Below are 19,523 nucleotides of genomic sequence, written 5' to 3'. Positions count from 1 at the left end.
ATGAGTAAGCCATCTTATGTTGAATGGAAAACAGCAGCATTTCGATCCACACCCAAATATGAGCTCAATAATGACTACCTTTCCACTTACTTTTTTGATTTGGCCTATGAGCAGTGGGTCAATGGACTAGTTCTTTGCAAGCATCGCCCAGTCTTAGTCATCAGAATCATACACTGAGACCTGCTTACATAGCCACTTCCATGCCAATTATAGAAGAATAACTACTATAATAAGAGAAAATAGTGCTTCAAGTTGTAGATGCTGCTGGCCCACATTACCCTCCAAAATCTATTCTAAACAGTTGGAACATTTGCCAATAATCTTTTACAATACTTTATAACCCGATTCAGAGTGGGGGGCTGAAAGGAGTTGAGGAGACGACAGCGCCCTGCAGTGGCAGAAATGCCCTCGCTGGAGCAATTACCCCGGCAAAGGGGCAAATCAACTGGTGGGTGGCCACCATGGCCTTCTGGGATGGTACAATGCGACGCAGGGCTGTTCCAAAGGCGTGGCCAGAGGCAGAGCCAACGTTAGTTGGCTTCCACCCCAGCATTGCCTCCAGAACAGTGCCATAGATTTACACCACTCTTTTGGTGGGCATAAGCCCAGTAGAAGGCTTTTTGGTGGTGGGGAGGCTTTTTTTGCCTCCCCAGCACCACCAAAAACCCCTCTGGAGGCTGCAGGGTGGCGCCACAGTCAGGCCATCCCTGACCAACCTGGGGCTCTGGATTGAGATGCCTGTTGTGTAGTTCTCCTTTCAACACATACCCAATTATGCTATTTGTCCCAGAAAAATGCATCAATTTGCAAACAGCCAACAGAAAAAAAACCCCTAAAGCTGTTGTTTCTATCCCTTCTGCTTATAAAAAAATAAATTTACACCAATATAGAAACAGAGTCTTGTATCACCTCTTAAGTCTGCCTGCCCACCCCACAGCCTTTGTATTCATTTACTTAGAATTTAAACCGGTTTCAACTATGGTAATCTATTTTGGCAGCTAGACAAGGAATCCTGGGAGCTGGAGTTTAATAAGGTAACCTATTCCCGTTGCAAAAATAACATTCAAGAGTCTCTTTAAAGGACTACAATGGCAATTGCCCAGTGAGATTGGCCATGTTCAAGACCTTATCTCTGTAAAGTGTACCACACTTGGAAGACTTCTGTAGACAGCTTTTGATGGTAACCTTATAATGTTCAGATTTTTTTTAAAAAAAGTCACAGTTTTTATTATATTTTGAGTCTTCTGCCTTGAGAGCTGTTAAATTGAAAGGTGGCTAGGAAATTCTCAAAACAAAGTAAGTAATGCTGGTTTTGAAGCCAGATTAAATTAGTAACATAGACTCACCCTTTGTTATGTCCATTCGCTGTAGGGTTCACTTTGATGAGGTCATCAAGGGTTCTTCAAGGGTAAAACAGAAACAAAAACAGTTGCAGTCAGTGCACCTGATCTAGTTTTTTTTTTTTAGATTGAAAAGACAGGGGAAGGAGCCATCATGTTCCTGGGATATTCATGACTATGAGACCAATTACCTTTAGCCCAGAGCCAAAGCAACTTTGCACAAGGAATCAAACGTACCAAAAATTTCTGAAAATCAATGGATGGGGGGAGGAGTTCTCACCTGCCTAGGTTACCATCAGGTAAATGTCATAATGAGCTGCCATAACCTCACACATAGTGGAAGTATTTTCTTTGGTTGGAGTGGTAAGGACGGTGAACAAAAGTTTAATAATACTATACTTCGCTTGCCTTTGGGGATCGCTGGATTTCAAATGTTAGTTTTACCCAGCCTCCTGCCACTAGCGTGCTGGGACTTTTAGCACGACCTTGGTGTTTGCCCAGGCTTTTTGATGGTTAACTTACTTATTGGTCTTCATTGGCTGCTGTTTGTCTTTTCTCTTGACTTACCCTTTGTTGCATCCATTCGATGCAGGTTTTATGAGATCATCTAAGTCTCTTCAAGAGGAAGCAGAAAAAAAGGTGACAGTCAGTGTACCTGACCTTGTGTTGTAGATACAGAGGCAGGGGAGGGGAAGGAATCAAAATAGATCAGCCCAATTTTTCTTTCATACAGTTTTATTGATCTCTTAATTGTACTTTGTGTTTCCCACTCCAAAAATCGTTACATGAAAAGGACAATTATAAATTTTAAATAAATAAAATTATATAAGCCATAAACTCTAAATAAATAAAGTGATGCTGGCTTCAAAACTGGATTACACAACACAGATGTGTTTCTTGACTTACCCCTTGTTGTGTCCATTCAATGCAGGTTTCCCTTTTATGAGATCATCTAAGTCTCTTCAAGAGGAAGCAGGAAAAAAAAGGTGACAGTGAGTGTCCCTGACCTTGTGTTGCAGGGGAGGGGAAGGAATCAAAATAGATCAGTCCCATTTTTCTACAGTCGGAGCCAATTTACACAAGTTAGCAAGGGAAGCAAAACAGGACTGGTAGAGTTTTAGAATCCAAAGCTGCTCTGCCCCACTTGCCTTGCATAATGAGCCACTTTACTTTCACAACAAAAACATCTATTATGACAGGAGTGCTCCACAATCCAATCGAAACATGGAAGAAGAGCTTGGATCACTGACTCAAAGAGATAGGATTTCCTAGGACAGGGTTATCATTAGAGATGCTATGAGGAAATTTGCTAGAGAATGAAGTCCATGAGCCCAATTCTTAGTCCTTATCCAAAAAGACAGGGGAGAAGGAAGAACAACAGTGAATAGGTCCAAAGTTCCCTTCTCTTGGCCCCTGTGTTTCTTCCTATCTGGCTACACTGGAGATGGACACCTCTGCATTGCAAGTTTCTGTCTTCTCCACGACTCCACCAACTGGAAGCAAAGGACATGACAGAGTCTCCCAAGCCTTGCCCTTTTTTTGACTGTTGTCACCCAAAGCATTGACTTGGATGAGACTGTCCAGTTCTTGGCTTCTTTGGAGATGAGACATCATCAGTGAAAAGAGAACAGAAAAATACAACGGTCAAGTAGCTAGAACTATTAATTTGATATTCAAAGCAAATAAACCACATGGAGTGTTATAAGCAACGTTCTTCTATTTTCAAATCGATTGATAAATTAGATTAGATTTGTTTTCACATTGCCTTGCAAGGGAAGCCTTGGCTTGGGGTTATGTAAGGCTTCGGTTTGCATGCTCCCTCTTCCCTTTATGCCTCCCCAGACCTTCTGGCTGTTAGCAGGAAACTGTTCGCCATTTGATTCAGCTCAGAAAACAGGGATTCATGGCTCTCCACGAAGCCCAAATGGACTTCCTACCTACTATTTTATGTGCAAACCGATGGAAATTGATGTAGCAGAGGCAGGAATGATGTCAATGGATCTCATGCATCCCCTCCTCTGAGCATGCCTCAGCTATGTGCCTACCACCACTTCTCTTAGGGTTTCACTTAGGGTTTCACTGTACTCTTGCCTTGACAGAAATTCTTATTTCAATCACAGGAATGAGAGAAAAAGAGGATTTGGCAACTCCAAATCCCTTTCTCCACAGATCAAGGAAGAATTTATACAGGACAAGAAAAATCCTGCTTTTAACATTATTTGGAGAACTCTTAGGGATAACACAGAGGCATAACTACCAACCCACTAATGTGCTCCTGAGGGTTAGAAAGAAGCACCACAAGATGCCAGTCACTTACTCGCTGCTTCAGGGCAGGCCCTGGCTTTGAGGCCTGCTCCCTAAATCCAGGAGAAGACAGTATTAATTGATGCCACTTCCAGCCTCTCTTAGGGATGCCCAAATCCTACTGAGCCCTCCCAATGAAGATGATCTGAGAGGAAATCTCATGGTTACAGCCAACATGAGAAATCCATGGATTAGTAGTGCCCATAGGAACCTTTTTTATAGAATTCAAAGAAACTGCCAACAAACTAAACCAATCCCAGAGTGTAAACCTTCATAAATTCAAATAAGTCCCTGAAGGAAAAAATAAATAATAAGAGAACAGAAACAGAAAAGCTAGTAAGCCCCAACAGAAATTCAAAACAAGACTCAAAGAACTTCTGAGGAAATTAATTGAAACTAATGAAGCCTGTGATAAGCTGACCCAGGCTGTCAGTTGAAGTCAATTACTAAATAACAAACAGAAAACACATATTTGGGACAGGGAGGAACTCCAGCGTAAGATCTGTAAATCAAAAGGGGGGAAGAAAAAACTGAAAAATCCAGCCTAATTGCTGGGTGGCAACTTGGTAACTGGCAGCTGCATTTGTTCTTTGTTTACATTTTTTTTAATTTATAGTCTGCCTTTCTTGCTAAGACTCAAGACTGGTTACAAAATTCAATACTACCGTAAGAGCTATATAAGATATATAACAAATATTTATTTCAGGTAGTTTTGTCAATGTTTTCATTGTATTCTGCATTCCCTGACTTGAGAATTATTATACAAAAATGGATTATGAACTAATTAACTAAAGGAAAGGTTGTTTCAAAACCACAGACTTTTCCTCATGCACAGTTTGCCACAGATTTTTCCAGTGGTTAAAGCTTGTCTCTTGAAAATGTTTTCTGTGAAATCATCCACATACCTTCGTTCTCTCTATTATTTTGGGGGGGTTTCCCCTTGTCTCTTCAGTTGCATTTATTCCATACACAACTGCTGAAAACATATTATTCCTGATGGTGTAGGATGTCATCTGTGATGAATGCTCAGAATGCTCTCTGCTCTAATGCTACATTGGTAGTTTGATATGCAATTGACAAAACTGATCCATTCGACCATTCTAGTTTGTATCTCTGACTGAATGTTACATTGCAAGTTCAACTTGACAAAGAGTATTTTTTAAATCCTTTTGAAAATGGAGCAGAAGGGGAGGAAAAATGGCTGAAGGGGAAGTTGGGAAAGTACACAGGGCATAGATAAGGGCCAGGTGTTTGCACAAAATGGAAGCAAAAAACCCCCCAACCCTACTGGAGCAAGCACCATTACCTAAAGGAACAGAATCACATATCCCCCACACACAAAAACCCACATTTTCCAGCCAAATTGGAGCTGCAGTAACCCACAATTGTTACAGCAGCAGTCCCTTAACAATTTCCTCCTGCAAAAGCAACTTCTTTTATTAATTTAACTTGCCTGTAACTGTAGACACAATGTTTCTTCACTTTAACTTTATATTGCTTATTTGTGATGACACTGACGAAGCTGATACAATGGACCTGATACAATGGATGCATTAACGTTACACCATAGTGCCCCCAATCAATCCTGCTTGTTTATATTTTTGCCTGAATGTTCCATTGCAAATTCTATATGAAATATGCGCACATGCACAGAAACGCAGTTCCACTGGCATGAATTGTGCTGGTGGAGGCTCAGGGACCGTTCGCACGCTATCGTGTGAGCACCCTTGACTTGCTCCCCTGCCGGAGAGGTGGCTTCGCATGGAGCCATGTCTGGGTCGGTCCCCTCCACTCACCTTTCTGTCCAGAGGTCGGAGGGCAGCATGGGCAGGTCTCTGCAGCTCTCCAGAGCAATGCTGGACAGGAAGGTGAGTGGAGGCAATGGGAAAAGCGTTGTCATCCCGCTGGTGTGGTTTGCACTGCGCCGGCGGGAAGACGGCGCTTTGCAAAAATCTTGCTCGTTGAGCGAGGTTTAAAGCAGCACCTTCCGCTGCCAGCATACATCCAGGGAATTGGCCAGGACGGCTGCTGCCAAGGGCGATGCAGCAAGTGTCTCCCTCGCAAAACAACTTTATCCTAGGGATGGCGCTTTTTCAATCCGTCCTCCTAGAGGCACTGTTGGCCCATTTGGCCGAGTCGCTCGGAAACAGCCTGTGTCTCGGCCTGAACATTACATTGAAAGTTCAATATGACAACAAGAAAATTTGTTTAATTTCCTTTCAAAATCGGAAGAGGAGGGGGAAAAGAGGTGAAACAGAGATTGGGAGACTACACAGGAGCTTGGATAAGGGCTAGGTGTTTGGTGGGATGGAGAAATAAAGCCCATTTCAATAATATTCCATGCTGAAGGGAATCTGGTTCAAAAACGGATTGAAAAAATCAAGATAAAAGTCCCTGAGAAAGCTACAGAGGAAAAATGAAAGAAAAATGTTTGCAGAACATGTGGAATTAAAAGAAAAAAGTAGCATTTGGCAGCAAAATAAACTGTAAACAACTCATGCGGAAAAGGCTCATGTTGCATTTGTAACACAGATATGCTTCTCTTGACCCTTGACACATGTCTGAAATTCCCTACAGTGCCTAATCATAGATGTGCTTTTATGCTCATCAGATTTAATATCTTACCAATGGTAGAAATAAAAGGAAGATTGGCTAAAATAGCATTCTCAGAACATTTCTGTGATAGTGTATGTGATGCATTAGACACTGTAGACCATGTATTGCTTTTTTGTGACCAGAACTATATTTTGTCTAGATACCAGCTCCCTGTGAGACCTTGGCAGTTTTGTTATTATTGGCTGTTCCAGATCCAGAAATAACCTGATCAGATGCAAAATGGGCAATAGTGATCTTCCTAAAATGTTGCTAAACTGAGTACCATTTTGTTGATTTTATGAGAAACTGCACAGGCCCACTGTTATATCTTGTTCTCTAATATGTTGTAGATTTTATGAGATATATGGATTTTATTGACTTGATATCTCGTTTTCTTTTTGTTTTGTTTTATTGTGGTTGATAATGTTTTTAACCTGTTGTGATGAATTGGTTTTTTGCTCAAGAGACTGTTGTCGTGTGAGCTTAATAATAAAAGAAAACGATATGTTTCTCTGTAGCAAGACTTACTCCTTGTCACGTCCATTTGATGCAGGATTCACTTTGATCAGATCATCCAGGTTGCTTCAAAGAATAAGAGGGGAAAGAATTACATGCAGTACATCTGACCTTGTTTATTACCTAAAGGAAAGGTAGAAGCATTTTCCTTTGCCTACGGGCAAATGTGCATGAATAAGAAAGTGGAGTAAAGGGGTCAGGAAGAGTTGTAAGATCAACAGTTGCTCTTTCCCATTTGTCTTGTCAGTTCATCTTTGCAATACATATGGTAGGACTGCTCCACAATCAAATCCCAGTTCTGAGAATGACTTGGATCACTGACTTAAACAAAGGTACTTGAATGTAGGATATTCCAGTACCAGATATATGTTTGGAAACTTTGTTCAATACTTTGTTTTATCATGGAAAATATTCCCATTTCATAAAATAAGCAACCATGGATGATGCTACTGTCAGCACAATATCAGACAAATGGGGAAGTTTCAAAATTCTAATAAATGTTTTTTCAAGTGATTATCAACACAAACTGTATGAGGGAGGATAAGTATGTTTTATTGATTTTTAAAGGTGGGGGGCGGGGTCTGGGAGAATGGGTGGAAAGGCAGCATAGCATAGCCTGATCTCATCAGATCTCGGAAGCTAATCAGGGTTGGTACTTGGAAGAGAGGCTACCAAGGAAGACTCTGCAGAGGAAGGCAATGGCAAACCACCTCTGCTTCTCACTTGCCTTGGAAGCCTCTTAGTGGGATCGCCATAAGTCTGCTGCAACTTGATGGCGGTTTACATGTGTGTGTGCACACGCACACATGCACACACACACAGATTGGAAGACTAAATCATGAATGCCCAAATAAAAATGAAGTTAAATGTTCACCTTATTGGCTAGGCAGGTAAAGAAAAAAACTAACCTAAAATTCCACCATGTGGATGTTTGGTAGGGGAGGAAGTCATAAACCCATAGGCATAGGGTCCAACAAGGGAGGGGAAGAGGGGGAACACTTGTTTTTTGAGTAGGTCCAGGGGTCCCTAACCTGAGGCTGTCTATGACATCCTGTGTTTTCATCCCAAGGGATTACAGTGGAAATGAACCCATTCTAGAAGTTCATGTCTCTGCCCTCCTGAGGCATATCTTGGGGAAATGGAGCCCGGGGCAAAATCTGAGTTCCCCCGCCCCTGGGCTCCATTTTCCCTAGATTTTGCCCCAGGCTCCATTTTCCCTAGATATACCTCTGCCTTGGGACAAGAGGGGAGCCGGGGAGCCATGCCAACAGCCCGGGCCAGCGCCCTCCATTCCCAGCATGTCTTCCTGCCTCCGTGCCCCATCAGCCAGGCGGAGAGAGGTTTGTGCACACCCAGAGGTTGACTGGCCTCCAAACCGGCTCCCTGACCCCTTTGTCATTGCCTCCTCCCAGCCAGGGTGCCACCCACCCCCACTCCACCCAAGGCTGACCCAGCCATGATGTGTGCTGCTCACTGAAGGGACTGCAACCTCCTCGGAGCAGGGCACAGAGCCAGGTCAATTCATGGAACGGCCAGAGCAGCCAATCAAGGCCAAGAGGGACCTGGATTGGGCTGGCCCGGTGGAGAAGGGGAGGGGATGCAGCAGAGCTGGCCCTGCCTGGCCACCTACCTCATAAGAGGCGCCCCCAAGTGAGCCCTCTGGAGCATGGCAGATTACGCATCTGCCCAGGCTCTGGCTCGTCTCGGGGCTAGTGACCAAACGGCAGCCACTCAGGGACATATGACCCCATATGACCCTGTGGGCCCTTGCTGCCCTCTCCATACTCGTGCACCAACTGGAAGTCAATTATGTGAAAGAGACTTCTGAGACTTACCCCTTTTCACTTTTATCAGCTGCCACTTTGACTTGGATGAGACTGTCCAGGCCTTGGGTTCTTTGGAGACAAAACATAATCAGAAAAATACAACTGAAAATCACATAAAGTATTAATTTGATATTCAAAGCAAACAAGCTACATGGAACCTTCATAATGGAAAGTCCTGGATTTTCAGTTCATTTGAACAGTTAATTAAGGCTGATTTTTTTCCTAGCCAAGAAAATGCTCATCAGCCTTAAATATTAGTCTCACACTGAACACTGGGATTACTCAGACATAATGCCAGACCATGGCTTGGGGGTATATGAGCACCTCCTGGTGGTTAGCAAACAACTGTTTGTCATTTTATCAGCAAATGGTAGTTTGCAGTTCTCCTCCAAACCAAAATTGTGAGCTATGGTTTGACATTGGCTTGCAGTTCAAGTATGAAGGAAAACAACAAACTACAGTTTGCCAGGGTGGACAAATTACGATTTGCTGACAAACTGTTGTATTTATGTAGCACTGTTAAGAGCAAGGACTTGTTCTCCAACTAAAGCTTTTAAATTTGCATATCAAAAGTAGGAAGACAGTATTATCAGAACATGGGCTCAAAGTTTGGGGTACTAAGGACCCAGCAATCAAATCCAAAGGCGTGGCGGGGGGGAGAATGGCACCTGGGGCAAAATAGTGGCTGGCCCCTCCCCCACCCCTCCCCCCTTCCCCCCACTTACCTTAGTTTAAAGCAGCCTGATGGGAACTATAGTTCCTGGTGTAGAAAAAGCAGCCTGGTGGGAACTACACTTCCCAGGAGACCTTGCGAGTCCTGGCCTCCTGGGAAGTGTAGTTCCCACCAGGCCACTTTTTCTACACCAAGAAGTGTAGTTCCCAGAAGGCTGCTTTAAACAAAGGTAAATGGGGGGGGGGGAAGGGGGAAGTGCAGGGGTTGGGGGCAGGGGAAAGGGGTTGAGGACGATTTTCTGTCCCCCAGGTGCACGCCCGGTACGCAGCGCGCGCCCCTGACCCCTTATAGCTCCGCCTCTGATCTAATCTCACCCCCACTCCAGTGAACTCCTATGCCTCTTCTCCACTGAACTGCTACTTCACAGGAACTATTTGAGGTACTTAGGTCTTGGTTCATATTTGTAATTCTTAGTATGTGCATAACAATACCTGAAGTACTAAACAATTCAGGTAAATTTTTAAAATTTCTGTTATATAATATTCAATCCTACTGGTCCTACCTCCCAGTCCTCTCCGCAGTAGTGTTTCTGCCAGCATCTGATTCGCTAGGTTTTGCTGGACATATTTGCCTACAAAACAGATAAAATAGTTTTGTCTCATATACATGGTCACTCTGAACTAGACTAGAGCAAAGACAGATATACTGTAACAATGTTCTAGATAATCTAGAGCACAGGTGTCAAACTCGTGGCCCTCCAGATGTTACAGACTACAGTTCCCATCATCCCATGCAAGCATCATGCTGGCAGGGGATGATGGGAACTGTAGTCCGTAACATCTGGAGCGCCGCGAGTTTGACACCTTTGATCTAGAGATAATTATCTGGGCAGGTATACTTCATATGCAGCAAAAAAATAGGGAAATTCCTGAATTCCAGAATCCTTTAATTAGGTGTAACACAAATGCTATATGATAAATTGTAGCAAGTTAACACGATCATTTACAACTTTTTTTTGCATACCCTGGCCATCTCTCAAGAACACAGAAATCCTGCCTTGCCTTTAGGAGGCTCAGTTTTGCTGCTATTGTGGTCATAGCAGGACCATCACATTACTGTTAAAGTGATAAAGCTGATGATATTGTCTTTAAACATATAAGCGACATTTAATTATCACAGTTCATTGTATCCTTTGTAACATCATTTAATCCTTTTTAAAAAGCCACCCAGGTTAGTAGCCTTCAACATATATTGTGGCATTGAATTCCATGTTAATTATGTATTGGCTGAATGCATAAATGAGGAGTCCTCAACCTTTTTGAGAACTGTGGGCACCTTTGGAGCTCTAACACAGGGTGGAGGTGAACCAAAAAAGGGACACCAAGGGAGGGAGAGCCACACATAAACACAGAGGAAGTCCAAGTGCAGGGGGAAAGAGGGGTAATTTTAAAAATACACTGGGAAAGAGGAATGAGACAGAATAAAACCAACATTGTGGTGGTAGCTGCTGCTGAAGAAATGTTATTCTAATCTGCATAGCCAATCAGATCTCAAGTGGCCAATCATAAGTGGCTACTCACACTTTCTGAAAATACTTGGCAGGCACCATGGCATCCCGGGCACCACGTTGAGGAACCCTGGCATAGCTGTCCTGAACAAGTGTAAGTTTCAGCAGACAACCCCTGACCTCTAGTGTTACAATAGAGCAAAGCAAAATTATCTTTGTCTCCACACCATTTGTGATGTTACAAAACTCCATCATACCCTCCCTCAGCAGTTCTTGTGTTCATTCTAAAAGCTTCCAGCAAAGTTCTACAACCAACGATCCAATTATTTCCATGAAGCTTTTGGCTCACTCAAATCAGGTGATTGCCTTTGCTCACATATTGATCCTTTTCTTCCTCTCTCTTCTCTGCAGACAACTTTATATTGTAAGCTCCTTGAGGGCGGAAGTTAGCTTTTTTGCTTATGAAACTCTTAAGTGCCATGTGCACGTTCATGGGACTCTAATGAATAAAATTAATAACTGTACACTATTTCTTTCATTTACTCAATGTGTTGTCTTGCCAATCAACAGATCAAGAGCCACAATGAATATTCAGCATCACCCTGAAGCAGATGGGTGTGCACTGGCGTTCTCATACATACAACGCTTTCCGGTGTTCTTGAATGGCACAAGCAATTCAATGCATGCGTTCCACTGAAGCATACAGTTTTTGTTAGCATTTGTTAGCCTTCCAAATGCTAGGCAACATAAAATTTGCATACATGAATTAACATAAGCCAAAAAAAGTAGTATCATTTTTTCTTGTAGGGGAGGAGGATTGGCAATGAAAAGATCAATATGCTTTCATGGAACTTGGAACCGGACCTTAGGAAAAGAGGATTATATTCTGAGACGTGTCATCAAGTGTGTCAGCATCGCCTCGTTTTGATTGGCCAGGCTCAGGCTATTTTTGATCAGGTCAGCACTCAGATGGGTGATTTGTAAGCTAGTCTGTAAATGAAGCTCAGACAGGAACAGCATTTGTTCTGATTTAGGACACAGCTTCATGCTCTGCCAAGGCATTGGCGAGAGAGTGCCAGGTTTATTTAAATTCTCCTCACTAAAGCCATGAATCAGAAACTAAACAGTTCTGCAGCCAGCCATTAAAGCATTTTTGCAATCTGCCAAAAATATTCTGAACTGCTGAGTACAGTAATTTTGGAAATTAAATGGTGAAGTAGAAGCTGCCTTTCAGAGTGTTTTGAAAAGAGGCGGATGAGTAAAGAACGACTGGGAAAGTAATGCCAAATTGTTTAGTTGTGCTTTCAGTAGAAACATGGTCTCTTAAACTTGCTATTGACTTCACAACTAATGAGCATGCTTGAGTATTCCTGAATAGTTCTAAAACAGAGAAACAGGTTATATGCACAGAAAAAGAGATAACGCTGGAATGTTTGGCTGCAAACTGAACCAGATGGCAACTATCAAGGGCTAGAAAGAAAGCTGTTCAAAAGTTTTCTTGCCACATGACATCAGAAAAATGTAGCCTCCCTTCCCTTAGTCTGGAATGCAACCTACAGGACAGGAATAATTAATCTGCAGGACCAGAAATATATGCATTCATTAAGGCTATGACTTCATAGCCATTAGCAACATCTGCATGAAAGACAGGTATAAAAATAGCTGGTAAGACTTATACTTAGCTAATAATAAGAAGCTTTCATCTGATAATTTTTTTAGCAAGAAATTATTTTTATCATATATTGATACAAAATAAAGGTAAGCTGCAGCTGCCATTTTGTGGCTGGCTCTGCCTCTTGCAGTCACCATTTTGTGGCAGCCATTTTGTGGACATGCCCACCATGCTGTCCACAGACTCAAACAGGTTTTGGACCACTGGGTAAGTACATTGTATTTTGTGGTTTTCTAATGCTCTTTGCAACAGACTATACTGTTTCATAAATTGCTGGCCTGTACAGATGCATATCATGCAGCTATGGATGTACAAGCAAGGGTAAAGAATGGATAGTATTGGCCCAGGTGATTTATCTACAACTAATCAAGCATGTTAACGTTTTAAAAGTCACATTCTCCAGGTATCAGTGGTCCTTTCTGCACAGCACAAATAAAATGTCTTCAGGACATGAAAAGAATGGTTTTGAAGAGGAATTCTGCACAGCTTTCCTCCAAAACATCCTCAGAATATTTCAGTTCAACCCAGGGTTTTTGAAAACACTAAACTAGCAGCCTTTTTTGTGAAGTTGGCTAAAAGTCGTTTCCTGCTCTCTTCCTTGTACCCACCATTTTCCACCAGTTATGTGCCACCAGTCATTTGCTAAGCCCCTGGACGTTTGCTCTGCAGGCATCACTGCTGGCTGCCTTTTTAGCTTATAAAGTACATGATTCAACTCAGCGTTTCCTGCTGATTCTGGGAATATATAGTTTTCTGAGTTTTTTAAAAAAATTTTTTGATGAGGTGTCGTCAAAGACACGAACACATGATATGAGAATCAATTTTTTTTCAAAACCAGAAAACTATGTATTGCCAGAATTAGCAGGAAACTCTGAGTTGAATCATGAACTTTATAAGCTAAACAGGCAGCCAGCAGCAAATGCCTGCAGAGCAAACGTCCCTGGGCAACTTTAGCAAATGGCGGGCAGAACAAAGAAATGAAGCAGCAGAAAATGGCAGGCACGAGGAAGAGAAAAACGAAAGTGGGTGAGGGGAAACCTTGCTGTCTCCTCTGACACTTTTTTTTTGTCCGTGCTGCCCAGACAAAAAATGAGATGGGTTTTGGTTGTGCTGAAAGGACCACTAACACCTTTTTAATTTCAGCACTTCTAAGTTTTCCAGCACAGCTTCAAAATCTCAGAATATGTCATTGTATTTCTACAGTGGGTATCAGAATAATTAAGGCTGCCCCAGATTGTACCTTGAGTATAGATTAAACTCATAATTCATTTAACAACCAGTAATGATCAACACAGGCAGAATAAATGAAGAGAGAATAGACTGATCAGTTAAGTTTCTACCAGTCTGAGCTTGTGCAGTCTGACTTTTTCAGTGAACATGTTTAGATCAGAACTTTCTCCCAATCCTTCCCACACCAACAATGTTAAACTTTAGAAGTTAATCTTTCAACTCTTTAAAAAAGAGTCTACCGGTCTTAACCACTACACTATTTTGGCTCTCAAGCTGATCCTAGACTACGAGAAGACCCAGCCAGGGTGGCAGCCTCACCTCAAAGTGTGTTTGGAGCATGGTTTCAAACAGTGGTGGGATTCAGCAGGTTCGCTCCACTTCGGCAGAACTGGTTGTTAAAATGGTGCTTGTAAACAACCAGTTGTTAAATTATTTGAATCCCACCACTGGTTTCAGCCAGATTGCCAGGTTCAAACTTGGGTGCTTCACCAGCCACTTTAAGAATTTGGAGTCAAGTATTGTTTTATGAGGAGCTACTACTGCAAGGTCACTGAACGCATTCTTCTCTCCTGCTGATCGTAGCAAATGACGCTCTAGTCATGGCCCCTTCCTGGAGTACAGTATCTTGTTGACATGGCTTCTCTGGACAAAAATGCATTTGAGAACTAATTTGCAGTTCACAGAGTCGCTTGTCTCAAGCTGTTCATAAACTCATTATGTTGGATTGTTCTTTCTAGATCATGTCTGTGCAAAAAGACTATGCTATAAGAAGGAAATGTCTTCCCTCACTACATTCTTGGCACCATGCTACAGAGTAACATTTTGTTAAAAACATGCATGTGCAAGGCAAAGTTTGCATTTTCAGTACATGTTTTGATCCATTTTCTCTTAACCATGTACTTTTAAAAAATGCTGATGTTTTTAATTATCCATTAACAAAAGTAGACAGGCTGGAATGAAACCAGAAACATTAGATAGCAAATCTGGATGGATGGCTAACACAGAATCTTTGGGTGTGCACTGCATTTTATCAGGCAGACAGATGACTAGGTTGTGCAAATTATTCCTTGCTGATATTTGCAAAATTAAGTTTGAATTGTTGGGATTAATGTCCCAAAACTACATTTCCACTCACCTTTTGTGCAAATTCAGAAAGAACTTCCTCACTCTTCCTTTGTTAAAATATATTTTAATAATCCCCTTAATATACACGTAGAGGTTTTTTTAAAAAATGGGGTGTCTTTTGGTATCCATTTTCACAAGAGTCTGTCATTCTGGGATCATTCATAGGCTCTGAACTCTCCTCATCCATTCAGCTAGGTGTCAGATTTGGCCCCGCAAGGCCAAATTCAAGGATACTGTTCCAGGATAAAGAATCTGCCCAATTAAGCTTTCTCAAGCTGCTTATACTGAGATACTGACAGAAAATAGCCATATAGCAAGGTTACCATAGCAACTTGTAGCTCAGTCAGATGCTGCTACTGTAGTTCTCTACAACGATGCTGCAGAAAGGGAAAGCCCAATATGATAATAAGAACCACTGGAGAGGGTGAATATGAAATGAATGAGGAAGGAGATTAGGAAAGGATTTAAAGAAGCCTTTGTAAGTAGGCAGGTAGCTTTCCCAGTTAGCGGGCTGATATTTTATTCTGTAAGATCTCTAGATCTGACAACAGAAATGTGACAGCCACACAATATTTCGTTCCTAGAATAATATTGCACAGTACCAAGTTTGTAAAGGAATGAAATTGGGGGAGGAGGATGCTCCTTCATTATTCTTAAGCACTCCAATATATGCTGTGGAATTTAGTAGAACAGCCTCAGACTATATGCAAAGATGCTGAAGAATCACATCCCTAAAAATTACATGCCTGTGACTAGAGTTGTCAGGTCACAGCTCAGAGGAAAACGAGGAAACGTAGCCATCTGTTCCTGCCTTAATCCTGTCATTTACCCTGCTCCTGTTTTTGTGGCATACCCAGATTTCCTACTTGTTACAGCAGGCAGGTGAGTCAATCAAACAGGAGACGGTGAAGCTGCTTCACCTCCCCATTTGCTTCAGCGAACAGCAAATACTCTGGGTGACAATCCCAAATGAGGGAAAAAGGAGATACTGTCCTTTATTTTGTCTGTAATATATAGCTTTTCATAGTTCTTTCTAAACAATATGTAGGCATAAAGTGCTGTCAGGTCCCAGCCATCTTATAGCACTTATTTTGGTTTTGCCAGCTAATTTGATTTTAGAAATTAACTGCTGAATAGTGGTGGAAAGAGTAACAATCTTGGAATTCTTTGGTAGTCTCCCGTCCAACTACTAACCAGGGGTGACCCTGCTTGGCTTCCTCATGAGATCAGGCCAAGTTGGACTACCCAGGTCACGGCAACTGCTGAATTCAAGGGCCAATTCACAAGTGCTCATGTTCCCCGACATTACATTGACAAATGTGTCCTGCCAGTTCTGTACATTTCCCCAGCCAGGTAAATAGCCACTCTTCAGGATCATTTCAGATGAGGAAACTAGTCCAGGGGGAACATTTAGGCCCACTCTCGTCATATGCCACTGTTCTGATCAGAATCAGGCAGGTGTGCACTTGGTAATTAATTTCTGAGCACAGATTTTCAGGTGTGGAAGTTACAATGTGTGAACTGACTCTGTCAGAGCAGAGATCTTCTTGGATGTTTGTAATGTGTGAATTTTGTAATGTGTGAACTGGCTCTGTCAGAGCAGAGATCTTCTTGGATGTTGCTCTGTCTCACATGGAGGTTCTTCCTCAAAATCCTTACTTGTATTTATTAATGTGTTTAAAATATTTATAAGCCTGCCTTCCTCCTGAGCATATCAGGTCCCCTTGAGAAGAGCAGGAATGGTGGATATCCTGCACTGCATTTCAAATTAAATGTTTTTGTACTCAAATGTGCACATAATATAGAGGAACTGTATAATGGTTCGTGTTTATGAGGTGGGAGACCTAATAATAATACAGCTTCTTGACTGTGATCCATTGCCCTTCTTGCAACTTTATACCTTTTCAGGACTGGGGTTAAGATGATGGAATGATTTAACTTTACTTCAGACCTGAGAGCCAAACAACACAGGATTCCAGCCTAGGGTTGCCAGCTCCATTTTGGGAAAGATCTGGAGATTTTGGGGGTGGAGCCTGAGGAAGGCAGCGTTTGGAGAGGGAAGGGTAAAATACCATAGAGTTCACCTTCTGAAGTGGCCATTTTCTCCAGGTTAACTGATCTCTATTGGCTGGGGATCAGCTGTAATAGTGGGAGATCTCCAGCCACCACCTGGAGATTGGCAACCCCATTCCAGTCTGTTGTGAGAAAGACATTGCGAGGGTGGGAGGTTGCAGTACAAGAGTGTGCAAAGGAAGAGTTGGGTAACTTCTCCCAAAGTTGCTTTGCCTAAAAATAGCAGGTGTTGGGGTTTGATTGAATGTCTTTGTATGTAATGTAGTTTGCTTCTGATTTTTAGGCCACAAATCACAAGGGATATAAAACTCTTCTAGGAAATTTCAGTAGCATCATTAAAACTCTCCTGGCTTCAACAACTCTGGTTGAAATATTTGAGATCTTCCTTTGGGCTGGGTCATGGCTATCACATTATGGCATAAAGCAATAATCATCAATTACATCAGTTTGTGTTACCTTGCTCTGAGCTGGTCATTCACAACATTATTTGGCTTTGGAGATTTAATTGGCTCTGACGTGCGCACAGTCCTGTGGAAGAAAGTTGAACACTTGTTTAATATAGGAATATCATTGGGTTATCAGATATTCAATTGGGTTATCAGATATTGTCTCATTGGGAGGGCAGGTTCCTTTGGCTGCAATTGTATGTGCAAAAATACACTTATAGATTTCACTGATTATTCCTGAATATCTTGGCACCACTATCAACATCCAGACTGAAGTTTTTGACTTTTCAAAATAGTTTAAAGAGGCCTTAAACTTAAATCTGCCCTAGCCAGGATAGCTGAGGCTAGTCTGATGTGGGCAGAATTTGGAAGTCAAACAGGTTTCCAAATAATTTCAAATACGTGTAAATACTGCAAAAAAAACCACACATACATTTTTGGTCCTCCAGGTCTGCCTGAAGGAGAGGCCACTCTGCAGAAAGAGCAACAATGGATTAAAAATAGTTAATACAATATTTCAGTTATATTGTTTTCAAATGCCACCAAATAGTTCTTAGTTTTTACCCCATCTTTCTCAGGAGACACTCAGTACTCAAGGAGGGTGACAGCAATAAATATAATTAAAATATTAAAATAAAATTAATTAAACATAAATTAAAATATGTAATTAGAAACAGGTAAGCAAGAGCCCAGCCCATCCGAAGTTCTTTCTTTTATCTTGAGCTGCTGGCAAAAAACTGGATTTTAGAAGCACCACATGACAAGAGCATGTACAGAATATTCATCTTCACACCTTGGTTTAATGCTGCCACAATCTCTTCCAACATACTTTGACTTCCCAATAGTCCCATGTAATAAATTATCTGTGTTGGCTAGATTGAACGCCATTCTGTCAGGGGAACAATTAGGTCATTTAAGTAAGGTGCTGTATTCTGAGCAAGTGTGTCATTGTGGTTCTGGCCAAATAGACACCCTTCAGCATTCTCTATGCAGTTGTGGCCAGTTTAATATGGCAAGAGATAGGTGTATAAAACCTTTTATTTGGGACTCTAGCTGTGAATTGGATAACTTGAGGTCTCTTTTAGCAAGGATGGATTTTAATATTATTTTGGCAATTGCCACATTTTTTCCCAATAAACTAAGATTATAAATTATAATTTTGGATTGCTTATACAGCCTTATCTAAAAACATATTTCTCTTTTTACTTTTAGTCTTAGACTTTGCATAATAATGTTCTGAACCGAATGGGCAGTAACAGCACAATTGTTAAAGTAAGCAAGCAAGACCCTATTCAAGCTTCCTTAATTCTAGGGCTAAGTTCAACCTCAGCAGCCATCTTGACAAGTTCCTCTAGTACTGTCAAACATCAACCCAACAGTAGCTTCATGTTGTCTAATCTAAAGCAAAATCCAGTAATCATATATACAAAAACTATACAAAATATTGCTACTTCTTCCCTTTATCCACAGTAGTGAGGTGTCCTTGATGCTACCATTCTGCGATACAGAGCTCCTGTTCCACCAGGTAATAACCCTAATTAAATAGGCCACTTACATTAAATTGCTAATGCAATAGAAAAAAACAAATAATTTCTTTTGAAAATGGAGGGAGAGGGGGAGGAGAAAATGACTGAAGGGGAGGGTTATTCTTCTGGATGGCAATGGGCCATCATTCGGAATAATACGTTTTCAGCAGTAGTGTGTGGAATAAAAGCAACTGAAGAGACAAGGGGAAAATAACAAGGGGGAAAGAGGTGTGAAGGATGATTTAACAGGAAATGTTTCCAAGACACAAAGTTAACCACTGGAAAAATCTGTGTTAAACTGTGCATGCAGATAAAGCTTTTTTAGAGCCTGGAATTGCAACTGATCTCCAGCCAACAGAAGAATAGTTCCCCTGGAGAAAATGCTTTAGAAGGTGAACTCTATGACAATTTACCCAGCTGAGGTCCCTCCCTTCCCCACACCCTGCCCTTCCTAAGATCCGCTCCCAAATCTCCAGGAATTTCCAAACCTGGCATCAACTTAGCTCACAGTTGGGAAATGAAGAAGTATCTTCTTGACATGCTTCTAGTTTCTGAATTTGCAAATATCATTAATATCCGCAGCCCTTCAAAAGGGTTCTGTGGTTCATTTTACATACTGGGGTTTGCTGTGAAGTGCACATCAGTAACAAACTGCAGCCAACCAATCAGGGCTCCCTAACAAATACACCT

The 19,523-nt window shown here is 41.7% G+C and overlaps 1 protein-coding gene across 4 annotated transcripts in view; it reads right to left on the bottom strand.

Annotated features, from left to right (window-relative positions):
* The window catches only part of SCEL (sciellin), a 108,433-nt gene that overhangs the window by 18,522 nt on the left and 70,388 nt on the right, over positions 1–19,523 (bottom strand). For 3 of the 4 annotated variants that reach the window (XM_048493701.1, XM_048493698.1, XM_048493702.1), the window contains 8 exons: positions 17,741–17,779; positions 17,318–17,389; positions 9,817–9,885; positions 8,591–8,650; positions 6,768–6,821; positions 2,247–2,300; positions 1,908–1,955; positions 1,347–1,400 (listed from right to left, as the gene is read on the bottom strand). In XM_048493701.1, coding sequence (XP_048349658.1) covers positions 1,347–1,400; positions 1,908–1,955; positions 2,247–2,300; positions 6,768–6,821; positions 8,591–8,650; positions 9,817–9,885; positions 17,318–17,389; positions 17,741–17,779 — 450 coding nt within the window. The remainder of the gene's footprint in view (positions 1–1,346; positions 1,401–1,907; positions 1,956–2,246; positions 2,301–6,767; positions 6,822–8,590; positions 8,651–9,816; positions 9,886–17,317; positions 17,390–17,740; positions 17,780–19,523) is intronic. The other variant, XM_048493699.1, reaches the window with a different exon arrangement.

This window comes from Sphaerodactylus townsendi, linkage group LG04, assembly GCF_021028975.2.
Source record: "Sphaerodactylus townsendi isolate TG3544 linkage group LG04, MPM_Stown_v2.3, whole genome shotgun sequence".
NCBI lineage: Eukaryota > Metazoa > Chordata > Lepidosauria > Squamata > Sphaerodactylidae > Sphaerodactylus > Sphaerodactylus townsendi.
The sequence above is the reverse complement of the archived record's forward strand: the minus strand, read 5'-3'. Positions and strand labels throughout refer to the sequence as shown.